The following is an 18,307-nucleotide window of genomic DNA, read 5'->3' on the forward strand; positions in this document are numbered from 1 at the left end:
CTGGCACTAAATAAATGTTTGCCAAATGATGTTTCTTTAGCACAATAATTTGTGAGAGTGGTATTTTGTTTCAGTGTGCTGCCAAGAAAGAAACAGGCCAACAGATCTTGCTCACTGGGTAGGTCCTTTGAGCACAAATCTTAGAAAGCAGAATTTCACAAATTCAGGAATAGGCATTCTGATACCTGAATTGCATTGTCCACAAGCAAAGGTTCCTTCTGGTTACTGAATGTGAGAATTGCTTAATTTGTACATCTTAAGAAGAGCTGCATCTATTGGGCAGCCAGGGTGGCTCAGCGGTTTAGCGCCGCCTTCAGCCCAGGGCCTGATCCTGGAGACCTGGGATCGAGTCCCATGTCGAGCTCCCTGCATGGAGCCTGCTTCTCCCTCCGCCTGTGTCTCTGCCTCTCTCTGTGTGTCTCTCATAAATAAATAAAATCTTAAAAAAATCTTTAAGAGCTGCATCTAGTATCATGTCCGCGGAATTCCTCTTTTGTGATGTGCCTCATAAATGTCTTTGTTCCTCAGGGTTTGGGTCTGAGCTCTCTATGGATGGGACACATTTGAATTTTCCTTTTATCTTTGGGGCCAGCATATCAAAATTCAAAAAGTAAAAATCCACACTCATCCTCCTCTCTACACCCGTACCCTCTTCTCTGTCCCTGTCTGAATAAACAGTATCAGCATCCATCCAGTTGGCTGGCCCTGAAACTTGGTGGTCACTCTACTCTGCCTCTGCCTCTTCTAGGTTTGCCACATTTATTCAACCAACCAGACTCCTACGGAGTCTGCTTGGGAGGCTGTGCTTCTTTCCATCCCCACTGTCACTGCATAGCTTGGCCCAGAGGTTCTTACCTAGGTTATCAGTTAGCAGATCACTATCTAATCAGTCTCCAGTTTTATTGCCCCTTGTTCTTCCTAGTCCCTAGACTACCTGCATCCAAAGTGATCTTTCTAAATTTGATGTCATCCTTCTGTCTAAAACTACCAGTAGCTCTCTCTGGTCTTTATGATAACGTCTAATCCCCACCCCCCCATAGGTCAGTGAGCCCCTGCCTTCTTCTCCACCTCATCTCTCAACACCCACCCCCCACCACCTTGTGTTCTCTTTTCTAGCCATACCAAACATTTTACAATACCCCAAATACACGTGGGCCATTATCCTTTGCACTCTTCTCTACCTTTTTCTGGAAATACCTACACATCCTTCGGTTTTCAAGCTGGATACCACCTGCACAATCAATGCCTCCAGTCCCAGGCTAGGGTTAAGCTCTTCCTATGTGCTACCTTAGCTCCTAGCAAGGCGGCAATCATCTGAGACGTAACTGCATTTTTATCTGTCCTAACACGCTACGGAAAGGACTGGATCCTAATCATAATTTTACATTTACACAGCATGCCATCCACTAATGTTATAAGAATGATTAAAATTAATATTTCATGGAGATAAAAACCAAGCCTTATGAGATGGGCTGGTAACCTAGTGTCTTTCCTGCAAATCCAGACCAGGGTATTAATTAGTGTGTTAATTTGCAATCCTTCCACGGCATTTGCATCTCTGCAAGGTATTCTAGTAGTCACAGTTCAATTGATTCTCAAATCACTGAGGTGAGTAGGAGGAGTGGGAATGAGTAACAAGGACCTGTGGAGCATGGGCATGGCTCCTCCATTCCCACTCCTGAACCTGAAAGTCCAACTCTTTTAGATTTTTCCTCAACACATTTTGACTAGTAGGTTCCTGACATAAATATCAAACCTTTCCCCTAATGGATGGAAGTGAGCATAGGAAATCCTGAAATAATAATTCAGAAAACTCCTGCACCAATGAAAAAAATGAAATAGATAGGGATCTCTGGACCAAGATAATTGAGATCAAAACTTGAGGGACTCGATACAGCAAAACTCAGCAAAAAATGTTAACCTTATTCAAAAGTTTTTAAAAACAAAAATATAGCAAAGTTATTTGTTAATCTCTGGCATAATCAATTATTTAAAAAATGCTAGGAAAGGAATTAATGTATTTTCCTTGGTTTGAATAAGTTTCTTTTGGCACTCAGGGAAATCCTAAGAAGATTTGACTTCAAAGAGCCGTACTCTTTTGGAGGTGATCTTGATTCCTTACATATTAATTAAATTCCTGATAAAGAAGCTTATTGTGAATTGAGGATATTATACAAATAAATGTGAAACACCAACTGAAACAGAAGGGCAAAATTATTAAAAGCTTATTTGGTTTTATTCTCAAGAGGCCGTTGTACTAAAGCTGAATGACTTACATAAATACCTTTGGCATTTGTTGGATCCTGTTCCCAAACACAATGTTCATATTTCATCTATAATAAGAAAAGCATCTCAAAGATTTGCAAGGCACTAGTCTTGCAAGCGTCCCGTTTGGTGTCTTGAGTAAAGTGAGGTTGGCAGAGTCAGCTTAATCCATAATGGAAAGTTGTGAGCGGGGTGCTTTGGCCGCCTGGCAGCTGCAGCTCAGGAGTCTCCCAGCTGTGTTAGCATGCACACAGAACTCCGCCACTTGCCTGAAAACAGAGTAGCTCCAGATCAAGGCTAAAATTTGTACGGAGCACGTGGGACGGAACACGAATGCTATCACACCTTTGGCTTTCTGGGAAACAGAGTAAGGGGTCTTTTGTTACAAATGAAGTTACACTAGGAAGTAACTGCTGCTTTAATTCTTCCACGTTTACAGAATCGGGAAAAATGTCATGCTTCAGAGATAAATGAGATCGAACCTGCTGCAATTTGTACTGTCTAAGCACACTCAGATTTTTACAGTTAAAACAAGGCCAACATGTGTCCCAAAAACCTAGCTTATCATCCCCCTGGAACATTGCTTTTTTCCCTCCAGTCTTTGCAGCCAGTTTTTGCCAAGTAGATTTCTGCAGAATTCAACATTACCTTGTATCTCGTTCACACCATATACAGACAGCATCTTCTCCTTATGCTCTCTGCTTAATCAAAGTGGAGAGCCTTGCCTACGTGATTCGGGGCTATAAAAATGCATGCTTTTAATGGCCCACACATCTGAATAACTGTGTGACCCTCCTGTTATTATGGTGCAAGACCAGTTTTCATTAAATTTGTATTGCTTGAACCTACTTGGTTGTCATTAGAACACACACCACCCTCAAGGCCTCAGTTTCTGAATGGGCTTGGACTTGGGAAGGTTGGATAAAGAGTTTTTAAAGAGAGGTCTCCAGAAACAAGATACCCTAGGAAAGTTTTACAAGGTTCCCATAACACAGTATGTTCCCATGTTATGTGTAACGACCTGCTAAGCAGTGAGGTACCATAAAATCAGAGCTGAAAGAGAGAAGCTGGGCATGTTCCTCTTATGAAGTACCAGCTTATCCACACTTTGCCCCTTATTTGGGGGCAGGTCAGAGCAGACGCCTCAGTATCTTTCTGGTTTCAGCTGCTCCCTCTGTACACCCACACAGAAAATCCTCAGTGACTGCTACAGAGAAGTCCTGGGCCCCTCACCACAGAGAAGTCAGGCTTTCTTTAAACAGCCTGGGCAAGAACATGAGGAAATTAGAGCAGACTCTTTGCTCTCACCCATGGGAAATGGGCATTCTTCAGTAAGGAGAAACATGTGTTTAAAATTTGTATGCACAATACATAAACTATAATAATCAAAGAATCGTGACTTACACTAGTATACCTACACAATATGAAGATAAAAATCTTTATTATCCTGCCTTCTCTTCAGAACATTACCCCAGCACAGCTTGATACAAATACATGTGCCATTTCCTTGCTCAATTTTTTTTTTCAGTCTTAAAATATATAACTACCTGTTGACAATAGATTGACTTCAGAAAGATCTGAGGCTGGGAATGGGGTGAGTCTTAGTACATACCCACATCTAAACACAGGAGGTCATGCTTGGTGGATTTAACGCCTTTCCTTTTGCTTATTCCTGTTTTTGCTTCCCAAGCCTGCCTTCCTTTCCTTTTTCCTTCCTCTCTCCATCTTTACCTCTATCTCAGTCTGGCTTCTTGGTCACCTGTCAACTCACACTTATGGGAATCATACTCATAGGATTTCAAAACATGAACTGGATATGGTGATTCACAGTTTACATACAAAGCCCTATGCCATCCACTCTCTCATTCAACTCTTAAGACAATCCTCCTGTAAAGACAGAGGAACTATCAATCCCCATTTACAGGAACTTTTCTGCACCTCAGCCTGAGTGTATTATCCAAGACTCTGGAATCTGTTTGTAGAAGGGCTGGTAATAACAGGTGGAAAAGCCAGACAGGCAGCAAAGGTTGATACAGATGAGCATGGAAGGCAAAATTAAAAAAAAATCATTAATGCACTCAACACTGAAATCCACATTTTAGGTGATTCCCCCCAAATTTCTGTAGTTATTTAATGGCTTCTTCAATTAAATGGCTTGCAAGACGTTACAAAAAATTCAACCTTCCTGCAAAAATCACTTAGGTTAAAAACTGAACGTTTACGATAGCCCCAGTAGAAGAAATAAAAAGAAAATCCATGGAAAAGATAATCTGCAATTATTTTTAAAGATATGAGAGTACTACAAACATTACAGAAAAGAAAAAAATCAGAATTTTGATTTACAAAAGAGAACTGGAATCCGCTTGCCCAACTGAATTTAAGAATTTCAAATTCCTGGCCCTTCACACGAACTTGGCAGAGGCTGAGCCTTTTTCCCCTACAATTGGTAGAAGTTTAATTTGGATCCGTAATGTGCACTGACTCATGGTTGACTCTAGGTTTTAATTACAAATAAGTGAAGTGTGAATCAAGTCAAGCAATCTTTTAAGGAACTGTTTCTATTGAACACTATTATTTGAGCTCATGAAAAATTTCAGCCAAAAAAAAAGACAAGAAAAATCTTCAAAAGGGAATAAAGGCAGCTGAATATTTAGCAAACAGATTCTTAAAAAAAACAGTAAGCTCCTATTTTCTGACCGATCACATAACTTGGTGATGTCAAACAGGCAGGATGAGCTAATATTTTTTATAGTGAGTATAAGCTGACTTTCTGGAGTTTCCACATCTGTTTAAGGGAAGCACTCACATGTATCACTGGACCAGCTCATTCTTATGAAGAATGGAGATAACAGTCTGGCTTACCCTCAAGTTCTTATTCCCAGGCCCTGACTTAGTAATGACTCTTTAACGATGTTGACATAGCTAAGAAAAAGCATACCTGTAACATACTTTTGCATTTTCTGTACTTCCTTGATTATTGCCAGATTTATAGCATGATGATTTCCTTTCTTTGAGGCTGGTTTATAAATGCCCAGGAAAATAGAATTAGAAGTACTGGTAGTGTTTGTAGCCTAAGTAGTGAGAATTTAATTCACTTATTCATCAAATATTTACCAGAGCCCTTACGAGAGTGCCCTGATCTAAACCAGCTGCTGGATGTCTAAAAGCAAGCAAAGCTGCCTTCAGGATCTGGCTTTCCGATCTACTTGGAGAAAGAGATACCAAACAAATATACTGAAATTCGATGAGAACTTAAGACAAATGGGCGTCTGGGTAGAAGGGGGTGGCAGTGGGGTGGGAGGGTGTGGGCTTAGGGAAACCTTCCGTGAGGAGACTTGATGCCTTACCCAGAAGATGGAGTGGCCTAAGAGGCCAGCTGGGGCAAGGGCACCAGGCAGGGGGAAAGCAAAGACTTCCCTTGGAACTGAAGAAAAGCTGTTGTGGCTGAACCATTCAGGTGATGGAGGAAAGAAGGAGAATGGTAATGAATTATATCTTCTTAGAAGAAAACTATAGGAAATATATTTTCATGGAGGATTTTTGGGGAAAAAAAAAAAGTGTCATTTTTTTATATTAAAGTCCAGAATCAGCAACATGGAATCCGATCTCTAATTCTGAAAACAGGTGCTGCAAGCTCACCTGTGCACCAGATACCTTTAGGGTGGGCCTCCACATTGTATCTCGGGCTTCCATCGCCCTGTTACTACACGTGTGCCAGGCCCAGCAGGGCTCCATCCCAACATTACCTATCTCAGGGCTGCTGTCACCACCTGAAGTCTGGGAGATGTTTGGAGCAGCAGTCACTGATATTTCACACTAGCCCTGGAAAGCCTGTCCAGCCACATACCCTCCCAGATTCAGTGAGGCGGGCCACAGAGTCAGAGAATGGTGGTCCAATCTACCCTCCCACTTTATTTTTTTTTTTTTCTTCTAATCTGTGTGATGCAACAAAGTCAGTACAAACAAATGCCTGTGGTTCTCAATTGGTCTCTCCCATCCCTGTCACCAGATATCTTCCATTCTTTAGCAGGATGATCATGTCCTCTGGGGCTCAGAGTCTACAAAGCTCTTCTTTGGTCTACATCCTTTTCTAGATTATCTGTCCTTTTCCACAAAGTGTGGTTCTCTCAGGGCCACTTATTTGCTATCTCAGCCAAACGCCTCACCCTAAAATTCTTCCTTAAGACATCTTTCTCAAGGAACAGTTTTTTGAACATCTCATAAGCAATGACCAGAGACAAAAGTTACATGGAGTAAGAGCGATCAAGTGAGAGCTGTAATTGAAACAACAGGAAGAATGGGGTGATCTTGGGCAGAGCTGTGGTCTCTGCCTGTGAATGTGAGGAACCTGAAATATTCAGAGTTGCTCTCCTACCTCTTGGACATTTCTTTAAAAACAAGATTGAGACATTTTCTCAATTCCACATGATTTTTAACCCACAGGACCAAGACAGGAAGGGAAGACAACATTTTGTTACCTCTTATAGACACAGTACTTTTTAGATCAGAACAGAAACCTGAATAAAAGTTATAGGAGTCAGCAAATTATTAGTCTCCCTTGGAGTTTTCACTCTTTTATGTGCTAACTTTCTAGTAAACTATCAGTATCTGCGAATTCTCTATCTGCTGCATTATTTCCACTAACTGTTAGATGATCCTCACATTCCCTTACTGATAAGAATTAAACAGAGACCCCATAATACGCCTTCTGAAATGAGTCTCCCATGCGTTTCCTGCAGAGACACACCACTCCCTCCACGAAGAAGCAAAGAAAAGGTCCACAGACCTTCTTGAATCTCCGGGCCAAAGGTGGTTTCCCTGAAGGTGGATACCATTATTTTCTCTCAAGGCTAACTTGAGACTTTGCTTCAAGATGATATGGAGTGATGGCACAAAAATGGATCCATTTTCCTGAGACTTAAAAAGGGGCTAAGAAATAACAGCAATAGAATAGTGATTAGCATTATCTGGATGGCGAACTGAGGTGCTCAGTAAGTGTTACCATCTCCCTCTGTTGCTAATGGCCAGCGAGCCATTTTGAGAGCTGCAGCTGCCAGGAGCCTCACTTTCTGGTTGTTACTTTGCCATTACTGGAGGAGGCCCAGGGGGAGAGTGTCACCTACGTTCTTAAACTTTTGATATTTTTTAAAACCAAAACATTAATAGTAACTACTGGAGGGGTCCAGAAAGGACTGAGCAGATAGTCAAGCATTATAAAGAGCTATGGTTTAGGGGATCCCTGGGTGGCTCAGCAGTTTAGCTCCTGCCTTTGGCCCAGGGTGCGATCCTGGAGTCCCGGGATCGAGTCCCACGTCGGGCTTCCTGCATGGAGCCTGCTTCTCCCTCTGCCTGTGTCTCTGCCATTCTCTCTCTATCATAAATAAATAAATACATCTTAAAAAAAAAAAAAAGAACTATGGTTTGTGACACATAGCAAGAAGGCCTTCCCTCAGCCAGCAAGTTCCAAAACCTTCAAACAAGCTTTTTCTTTTTTTTTTTTTAAGTTTTACTCAATCATTTATTATTTTAGAGATTTATGAGAGAGAGAGAGAGAGAGAGAGAACACAAGTACGTGTGTGCACATGAGCACACAGGGTAAGAGGGAGAGAGAGAATCCCAAGCAGACTCCCTCTTGAGTATGGAGCCCCATGCGACAGGGGGCTCAATCGTATGACTCTGAGATCATGACGTGAGCTGAAATCAAGAGTCAGACAACCAACTGAGCCACCCAGGCACCCCAAAAAAGTTTTTAAAAGAATGTAGAATTTTAAACTCAGAGCTACTGACTGAAGGGGAATGTCAGTCCTTTAGCTACTTTCTACAAAAATCAGTGACAAAACTCTGTACCTGAAGCATTTATTAAAGCAAGGAATTGGGGCCCCTAGGTGGTTCAGTTGGTTGAGGATCCAACCCCACATCGGGCTCCCTGCTCAGTGGGGAGCCTGCTTCTCCATCTCCCGCCACCCTTCCTACTGTTTGTGCTCTCTCTCAAATAAATAAATAAATAAATAAATAAATAAATAAATAAATAAATAAATAAATAAAATCTTAAAAAAAAAAGAGCAAGGAATCTGGAAAGAGGAGTAATATATGTGGATGTAAGATGTAAAAGGTTAATGGAGTATTTTGTCTCTTGTGTCATCTGAATAGCATACATATATTTCCTTACTGTGGTTAGAACACTTAATAGGAGACTTACCCTCTTAACAAATTTATAACTTTATAGCTGTTGAACAACAGCTCCCCATTTCCCCCCTCCCTCCAGCCTCTGGCAACCACCATTTTATTCTCTGTTTCTAGGAGTTTGACCATTTTAGACACCTCACTTAAGTGGAATCACAATTGTCCTGTGACTGGCTTATTTCACTTAGTATAATGAATGGCGTATTTTCAAAATAGCTAAGTGAAATTTTTATGAAATAGTTAACTGGCTAAATTGTTGATTATAAACTATGTAATATAGTATTCTCAAACTACATGACTACTATCCCCAAAAGATTTTCAACAGGGTTAATGTGGCTAGGACTTGGGTAAGAGTTTTATGATCCTCGTATAATCGGAGATCCTTGTGTTACAAGTATTTCCCTTTCATTATGTAGATTTCTCCAATTTAAACTAACGATAAAAGTCAATAATCAAAGCAAGTGTAAGAAAATCATGTTAGATCGTCCTGCACAGGTGTACTTTCCATCTGCCAAGATCGAACTGCCTCTACTAGATCACTAGGTTGTAAGGTGAAAACAAAGGGGAGCATCCAGGAGTCCATTTAAAATTATAGGCCAGGGCATAACCCAAGGTAGCTGAGGGCCAGGGGAACCAGTAAGATTAGATGTATCAAGTATCCCATCTATAAGCAAACTGAAAAGCAAGTAATGTAACTTCCTGAAAGTCTGTGCTGATCAACAAGCAACATTAACTTTAAAACAGGATGAGTTTGGGATAAAGATGGAAACCCTGCATATCTCAATATAATGCAAAAACAAGACCAAGTAGAGCTTCAGACACTAAGAAATAAATAGTAGCCATAAAATAGTTTTAAAAGCAACTTCAGAAGTCTTAAAGTATTCCATTGAACCACATGAAATTGCCATTTTTGCAATTTTGATCATTAAAAGGTCCAAATATCAGTAATTTCATATGGCTCAACCAAACCAAAAGAGGGTTCATTAATTCAATGCTAAGAATAAAAATCTGAAGACATGCTCATATCTTGTGGCTTCAAAAGGAAGCTTTACTTCTATGAGAAAATATTACTGAAACAAGAAGATAAATGCCTCAAGTCATACAAAACTGTGGCCAGTCAGTGGCCATGTAAATAAGCCTAAAAATAATATTTTCCATTTATAACCATCCTTTTTTTGAATTGAATAGGACAATTCTATTCCCGCTAGAGTTCTCCATCCCTCTTGCTGGATCCGTGAACCCAGCTATTAATGGTAAAACTTCAAGCACATAGTCCTTCTATGCCCACATGCACCCCACTTCTCAATCTATAATTCACCGCTTTCTCCTACTCACTCCATCCCTTCTCTACTGCTCTACTTTCTTCCAACTTTGGCACGCTGACAGTCCCATCTGTCCATGTCAGGTTCCCCCCCCCTTTCCTTTTAATACACCAGTGATCTAATCATTCCTGCACAGAATGCGGTGACTTGCATGAGCCTTAGTCCCTCTGCCATTCCCATATAGATGGGCTCTATTTTTTCTTTTTTTTTTTTTGCAGTGATATTTATTTTTTTATTATCTATTTTTTTTTTAACTTAAATTTTAGGTAGTTAACACACAGTGCAATATTGGTTTCTGGAGTAGAAGGCAGTGATTCATCACATATACCACACCCAGGGCTCACCATAACAAGCGCCCTTCTTAAGTTGGATGGGAGTTTTAAAGAATGCATGCAAGATGTGGTCTTATAACTGCATTTCTGCCATATAGACTTTGACGCCTTCTCAAATAAAAAACAAAAAATGATAAATAAAGCACCCCTGAAAGTGTGCACAGGGTCTGAGCGACCTGACGTTAAGTATCAGGGAAGCAATCTGTAACAGGAAGGGCATCTCCACGTGCCTTGGGCCTTTTGTGATAATCACATTTCAGGACAGTGCAGGTAGGTTTCGGACTCATTCCGCTGGACTTAACCAGCTTCTAGCTGTGGTTCTGGCAGTTGTAGAGGCTACCTGGTGAGGTCGCCGACACAAAGACAAACCTAGTATGGGGCAGCCCACTCTTCTGAAGGACCAGCCGCGACCACCCAGCCTGCAAGTGACATACCTCGAATTTGCAATTTCCACTTTGGTTCTGGCCATGGCAGCTGCCCTTTGCGCGCCTTCGATCGCTCGGTCCACCTTCTCCCTAGTTTTTGTATTTCGTATTGGTATAAGCTGCTTCCTTATTCCCCGGACCAGAATATTATTTTTGTATTTCCCCTCTTCCTTGGAGCCGTCAGGAAACACGGTGCAGCCGTACCCGTGCCTCTTGTTATTCGCCCACTCGCCTTCGTACTTCATGCCGTTGGAGCGCTCGCTGATGCCGAAGCCGCTGCGCTTGTCGCTCTTCCACTCGCCCATGTAGGTCTCCGTGGTGGTGGCGTCCACGTGGTCCTCCACGGGGCAGAAATCGCAGTCGACGTCGCCGAAGCTGATGGTGGAGTTGGCGTCGCTGGAACTGATTCTGCTCATGGCCGCGTCGCTGCGGACCGAGCTGCGCTTGCTGGAGATGGAGGACTTGGATTCGGACTTGCGGAGCTTCATGCTCCCCAGGAGGGAGCCCCTTCGAAAGAGGCCGCCCTTCTTCTTGCCCGCGAGCTCGGCGTCGGCGTGGAAGTTGAGCACGAAGCCGCCGCGGGTGCCGGCGGGGCTGTCGGAGGCGGCCGCCGCGTCGTGCAACACGCTGCCGTTGCTCTGCTCGCTGCGCAGCGAGGCCATGGAGGTGCGCAGCGGCGAGCGGATCACCGTGGCCATGCCGTAGGGCACGCTCTGGCGCACGCCGTAGCCGTGCCGCATGCCGCCGGCCCACTGGCCCTGGTAGGTACCTTCGAGAGAAAGCACAGCGTGAGGCGCGCGCAGCTCACCTGCAAGCACCCGGGCGCGCGCACCGCAGGCGGCCCGCAGCTCACCTGCAAGCACCCGGGCGCGCGCACCGCGGGCGGCCCGCAGCTCACCTGCAAGCACCCGGGCGCGCGCACCGCGGGCGGCCCGCAGCTCACCTGCAAGCACCCGGGCGCGCGCACCGCGGGCGACCCGCAGCACACCTGCAAGGACCCGGGCGCGCGCACCGCAGGTGACCCGCAGCACACCTGCAAGGACCCGGGCGCGCGCACCGCAGGTGACCCGCAGCACACCTGCAAGGACCCGGGCGCGCGCACCGCAGGCAGCCCGCAGCTCACCTGCAAGCACCTGGGCTTCAGGCGGCCCGCGGCCAAACCCCGCACGCTTCCAACCCGGGCAGCTCCCAGCGCCACTGCTCACCCGTTTGTGAATTCCCGCCCTGTAGCTTCGCGTCTATGGTCTTTTAAATTTTTATTTTATTTTTTATTTTTCGGGTCTATGGTCTTAATGTCATAGCATTTTAATAGCTTTTTCCAATAGCCTGGGAACTTCGCTTTTCCTTTCAAAATCTATACGAGTGTTTCATTGGAAACCACTACTTTCTCATTTCGAAGGGAATGATCCTCAGAAAACGACTTTTCTCCCCGAAATTATTATTCTCCTCCTCCACCATGGGAAGGCAGTGTCACAGAAGATGAAAATGAGTTCTGTCTGTGAATTTGATTCTCATTTTATTCCTTTAGCCAAAAACCTTTAAAAACGCCAGGTCTGTCATTATAACAGTCCAATAAGCTCAAAGACGTAAGTTATTAGTGATCTGAATACTCGGGACAGTGGCCAAATTATTTTACATTTTCTTTCATGTTCACCATTTCTTTTTTTTTTAGGGTAGGGAAAATAGTTTAATATTTAGGCTTTTATTTAGATTTGGGAGAAATTTTTGGAGCTAAGAGTGATTTGACAAAGAGGATATGTGAACCATTATGAAAAAAAAATGGGCAATTTATTTTGTACTTCCTGGTGAACTGGTTTAAGATTTGTCCTCTACTACTTGCCAAAGTTCTGCTTTCTCCTGGCCATTTTCTTCATGGATTTCCCTAGTCCCTGCCACTACATATTGAAACACGTTGTAGACTAGAAGCACTCTGAGGGCAGGGGTTACCTCCTAAGCAAACATAAAATTTCCAGTCTCATGGCTCTATGTGTCCTGTGGTCTCTAAGTGTTTGATGACTTTATAGTAAACAGCTTTGGTGGCTCAAAAGAATATACTATTTACCTCTAGAAAAACTGAGATAAGGCCAGAATAAAACTTCCACTCTTAATAGTATAGAATTCACATCTCAGAGCAAACGTGTGTTTGACAATGTCCCTTAAAACTCTGTTGACACCAGATCGCTTTTTCAATGAATATTATGTCTTTCTAGGAATAGGATAATTTCTAATCTAAAGCATTTGTGCTTAGTATGTTTTTCTATTAAATAAATTAGCTAAATTTTCTATTAAACAAATTAGCTGGTGTGGCTTTTTAAATAATCGCATGGAAAAACTGAGTATTAAAATTAGGGAACTTAGGAAAAGAGTAAAATTAGGGAACTTAGAATTTTCTTTTCAAAGTCAAGGCAATTTCCTTTAATTAAAGGCACATTTTAAATTATAGTATCCTCCAGAAGAAGCTCTATGGAAATTTTAAGATATAATTATTTCTGTATTATTCAGAGTAACTCACAATATCATAAAAAAATAAATCATGGTTAGGGTCTGTCTTGACCTCTTTCAGTATCTGATTATATTGATATACCTTGTAGTCACTTTTTATTTTATATTGCCACATACAGATTTCCATTTACTTTTTAAATATTGAGCTATATATGCTAGTGGTTTCATATCATTGTGTTAATAGGGGCTGATTATTTCACTGCATTTAAAAGTGTAATAGCTCCAAAATCAAAAGTTTTGACAAATTTCAAGACTACATTCTCTGTTTAGTCTGATAGAGGTCCGATAAGCAGACAACAGCAAGACAACAATGAAATTCTAAGTAGGTCTGGTACTATGGATGTCCTATTCTGGGTAAACGTACAAGTCTTAATCTGACATTTATGAACTACTGAGGAGGTAGGTAGGCGATAGCATTCTCAAAAGGACTAAACGCCAAAGGATAAGATAGTCATATACAATATCCCAGGCTAAGAAGGTTCCTACTGAATATTAGTCATTTCCAAATAACCACCACCTTAACAGGGAAGGGAATTAAATTAGGAAATTTCAACTCTGATTTTCCCTTTGCCTAGATAAAATAGAAGTTCTAAGATAAAAGTTCTACAACCTGACTTAAAAAAACGTGTACTGAAAAAAAAAACCCTTGTTTTTTGCAAGGACAGTTTCCAATGGTGCTATTTGATATGTTTTATACTTTGAAAATGCAACCATACCATCTTAGTAAATGATGAACAGTGAGGGAAAATTAACAAGTAGTTTCCTTAAACTGGTATCTCCAAAAATAAGACGAATATTTACAATTTCCAAATAAGTGGTGTTTGAAAATCCAAGCAGTCTAAGGCAACAGCAGTAATTAGAAAGCTTAGGTCTCTGCTTAACTGTCAAACAGGGAAGGGGGTAGGGACAACAGCATTGGCCACGTTCCTATGCTATTTTGTTAAATCACAGTATATGGAAGACCTCCTCCATTGGATTGCTAAAAACCAATTTACAGTCAAACTGTTAGTAGTTCATCTGAAATTTAAAATAGGTTTAGTCAATGAACTTAGAAAAAAAAAGGGCTTCTATTTTTTTTATGAAGCAGGTGGGTTCCAACCTTCTCCCTGCTGTCCAACTTAAGTTCTAATTAGTTCCTTTCCATTCCTCAAAGATGTATCTTTCACAAGTGTAAAAATTATTTTTACAGGTTTTGTCTTAAATTATGTTCTATGATTTTTTTTTCATCTGGGAGCTGGTTTTCTAGATATAGCCATCTTAACTACACAATCTTGTAGTGGAAGGCATCCAGTTCAGAATGAGTTCCAGTCAAATGTAGACTGTGCTATGCCAAACTTATATTTATGTGCTATGAATGGGTATATGCAAGTATGCACATAGTTAATAAAGCAATGTGTCTTCCTAGATATTTTCAATAGTTTTATGACTGGTGAAAAAAATGAGGTAGAGCAGATTAGACTTTATGCAAAAAATTCTGGGCACCTAGATTAGGATTTCATTAGTATGGTACTAATTTATTCTTAATATTCAGACAGTTTTGGCAACACTTCACACACAATCATTAATAAGTCAGGTGATACTCTTCACCTGGAATTAATACTTCCTTAGTCATCTAGTTTAATGTTGTCACAAAATACATGGAATCAGATTTTCCCTATTGACAGAGAGTGCCCAGGGATGGACCTGTGGTAGCACAGAGACAAAAATAAACGAATTCTTAAGTAAGAATAGGGAAGGTGGTATTTCCTATTTTGGCTAAACCTTATATAAAATAAGTTATAGCAATATACTTCTACTTAGACCTCCCCACTTTAGGGACTTTTGAATTAAATGGAGTGGCATCTGAAAGAAAGCAGAAAATCAACTAGCACAGAGAAGACATTCAAGGTTGTTTTTTTTTTTTTTTTTTCCCTTCCTAATTGGTAGCATATTTGATTTTTTTTTTTTGGTAGTTGGTAGAAAAGGAAAACCACAGTTCCATGGTGATGCCAAAAATTTAAAAATTTTTTTAAATTTAGTTTTACATCAGAAGGCAGATTATCCATAAAGTCATCCTGGTCACTTATTTGAGCTTCTAGAACACATACATAGAGGATCTTTATTGTGCCATATATATATATATATATATATATATATATATATATATATATATATAATATGTATATTATATATAAACTATTTTGCTAAGTGCAAATATAATTTGTCAAGTGTAACGAATCCTCTAGAACCAAGAGATTTTGTTTAGTAAGTAGTAACTCTAAAAGAAGACTTTATTATTTATGACTTATTTTTAACTTTCCCAAACTGAAGAGAACGATCCTCAGTCTTAAGAAGTTGTAATATGCACATTTAAAAGAGAAATTTTGCATTCTACTTTTGCGCATGGAATTTAGTTATATTACAGACCTAGGGCCTCTAATAAAATCCAGTAACAAGCTAACATATTTATAGGGCTGTCAGCCAAGGCACTATATGCCCATTCAGAACATTTAAGGGCCCTAATTAACTACTGTGAGACTCAAGACTCCTGTAGCCCATATAAAAGGATTAGAGGAAGTTTTTTCCCCCCACCTTTTAATCCATGAGAATCATATCCTCTATTTATACCATAGAACGAAATGATGTCCTTTTTATCAAATCCTACCATTTTGCATTTGAAATATAGCCCGAGGGATCCCTGGGTGGCGCAGCGGTTTGGCGCCTGCCTTTGGCCCAGGGCGTGATCCTGGAGACCCGGGATCGAATCCCACGTTGGGCTCCCAGTGCATGGAGCCTGCTTCTCCCTCTGCCTATGTCTCTGCCTCTCTCTCTCTCTCTCTGTGTGACTATCATAAATAAATAAATTTAAAAAAAAAAAAAAAGAAATATAGCCCGAGTGTTCTGATTAAGTGAAGTGTATATAAATTGTATAAGCTTCTGTAGAAGTAGTGGCCTGAGGTTGCAGTGGGCTGGAGAAACTTTTATTGGATCTTTTTAATACCCTTCCACTCCGAGCTGTGTAATGACAAAAGTTGACACTGCCTTCCCTAACTCTTTTCAGCTATGATTATGTTTATAATCAGAAAAATGTATTTTGCCAAACCATAAGCCATTCATCCTTCTCTGCTTATTACGCAAGTACATTCATCAGGTTTTGACACCTGTTTCAATAATGGCTACTTTTCCTAATTAAAAACAACAAAAAAAGGAACCCTGCCCTATCACATACACAATTTATTTTGCAACATTGTTAAATATGAAGTGAAGTTTGTTTATAGCTAGCCAGGTCGAGGGCATAGACCGTAGTGCAACTGGGTGATTCCACGGTGGCTGCTGGCTTAGCAACTGTAGGAATGTCATCTTTCGAGAATATTTCTTAAAACGTAGACTTCGTTGTTCACTTCTAAGACATTTCCCCAGTAACTTGCCCAAAGATCTCCAGATCAACAGCGACTACCGTTCTTTGGATGGAAAAACCACTACTTTGAGGAACCGAATGGAAACCGGGAAGGGAAAAGCCCTCAGTCTGTGAGCCCCACCTGCATCAGGTGGCCGCTCCACCTCCATGGCTAGGAGGTTCCCAAATGCGCTCCAAATAAGGTACAATTCCCCTACATCCTAGTTATGGGGTTCTGGCTTCTATCTTTAGGCTACTAGAGGACCAGAAGCGAAATACGACTCCACGTGAAACCAATCCGGGGAGCGGTCAGCCCCGGCCGCCAGCCTCCCGGGCCCCGGGCGTTCGCTCTAACTCCCCGGGAGAGGCGTTTTCAAACCCGGCCGGGAGAGGGAGGGATCAGGAACGTAATGTGACGGGCTCAAGTGACAGCGTCCTCCTGCCGCCCAGCCCACCCGGCGGCAGCGCAGCGCAGCGCGGGCGCGGGCCAGGTGCACTCACGCCTCGCTCCCCCGGGGGCGCACACGCGGCCCGTTCCAAGAACCGGGTCAGACCCCCCTCCCCTCCCCGCGCGCGCTCTGGCCGCCTCTGCACGCCGGCGCGGGGGGTCGGGGGGTGGGGGGCCGGGGGAGGCTCCCCCAGGTGTTTTGGCGGGTTTCCGGACACGTGCGCCTCCCGGCCTCCCCGCCTCCCCGCCTCCCCGCGGCCCGGGCAGAGCCCCCCGCACCAGCCCGCGGGCAGCCGAGCCGCCTGCGACGCCGCTCACCTCCGTCCCCGTAGGTCTCCACGCCGTACCCGTCCTGCAGCCCGTTACTCCAGGTACCCTCGTAGCGAGCGGGGGTGCACAGGCTCTGCCGGACCCCGTAGCGCCCCTTGAAACCGTGCGACCACTCCCCCCGGTACATCCACTTGCCCTTCGTCTCCACCCCCAGCCCGTGCCGCTTGCCCTGCGCCCAGTAGCCCTGGTAGGTGTTGCCGCTGGGCCAGGTGTAGCCTCCGGCCACCTCGAAGCCGTGCGACCAGGAGCCCGAGTACTCGCCCTGGCCCTTGGGCCCCGTGCAGATGCCATGCCCGTGCGCCTTGCCCTCCTCCCAGCCGCCGCAGTAGGTGCCGCCATCGTCGAAGTCGAACCTTCCGCCCGTCATTCGGGGGGCAGCCCCGGCGCGCTCCCCGCGGGGGCACGGACGCGGGCAGAGCTGGGCACGGCAGGGTGTAGCTCGGGGCTGGGGGCCCGGCGCGCGAGCTCACGACAGCGCCCCGGGCAGCAAGCGCCGCCGCTGCGCTCCAGTCCGACGCCGCCCCCGTCCTCCCCTCTGCTCTCGCCGCCGCCGCCGCCGCCACCGCCGCCGCCGCCGCCTTCCTCCGCCGCCTCCGCCTCCTCCGCCGCCGCCTCCTCCTCCGCCGCCGCCGCCGCCGCCTTCCCCGCCGCCGCCCCGGCCAGCGCCGCGCGCGAGAGGACAGCCCGGGCTCCCGAGCGGACCTTCAGCGGCGCCCGCCCGCCCACGTGAGCCCGGCGCCGCCCCGCGCCCGCCCCGCGTCCCCTCCCCGGGCGCCCAGGCCCGGCCCCGCCCCGCCCCCGCCCCGCCCCCGCCCCGGGGCCCGCGCTCCCCGCGCTCCCCGCGCTCCCCGGCGGCCGCGCGTGTGCTCGCCCGTGGGAGGCCGGTGGGAGGGCGAGCGTGCCCAGGACGCGCGAGGACCGCCGCCTGCACCCGAGGCGCGGCTGCTTGCGTGGGGGCGGCCCGCGGGCGGCCGGGCTCCTGGCCCCCTGTCTGGGGCTTATCGACGTGGTTAAGCTCCTGTAAGAGCGACCACGTGTGTGTTGAGGGAAAACTCCTGAATGCGGGCTGGTCTGCATGCGGTGTGTAGTTGCATTTGTCAGGCTCAGCTGTCACCGTGCATTCA

At 44.4% G+C, this 18,307-nt stretch overlaps 1 protein-coding gene across 1 annotated transcript in view; it reads right to left on the reverse strand.

Moving 5' to 3' along the window:
* The window catches only part of JPH1 (junctophilin 1), an 83,856-nt gene extending 66,135 nt beyond the window's left edge, over nucleotides 1-17,721 (reverse strand). Inside the window, 2 exon segments of the mRNA XM_038579557.1 lie at nucleotides 10,537-11,296; nucleotides 17,172-17,721. Of these exon segments, the coding sequence (XP_038435485.1) occupies nucleotides 10,537-11,296; nucleotides 17,172-17,550 (1,139 nt within the window). The 5' untranslated portion in view covers nucleotides 17,551-17,721.
* Between the last annotated feature and the right edge of the window lie 586 nt (nucleotides 17,722-18,307).

The sequence above is a fragment of the Canis lupus genome, chromosome 29, assembly GCF_011100685.1.
Source record: "Canis lupus familiaris isolate Mischka breed German Shepherd chromosome 29, alternate assembly UU_Cfam_GSD_1.0, whole genome shotgun sequence".
Taxonomy (NCBI): domain Eukaryota; kingdom Metazoa; phylum Chordata; class Mammalia; order Carnivora; family Canidae; genus Canis; species Canis lupus.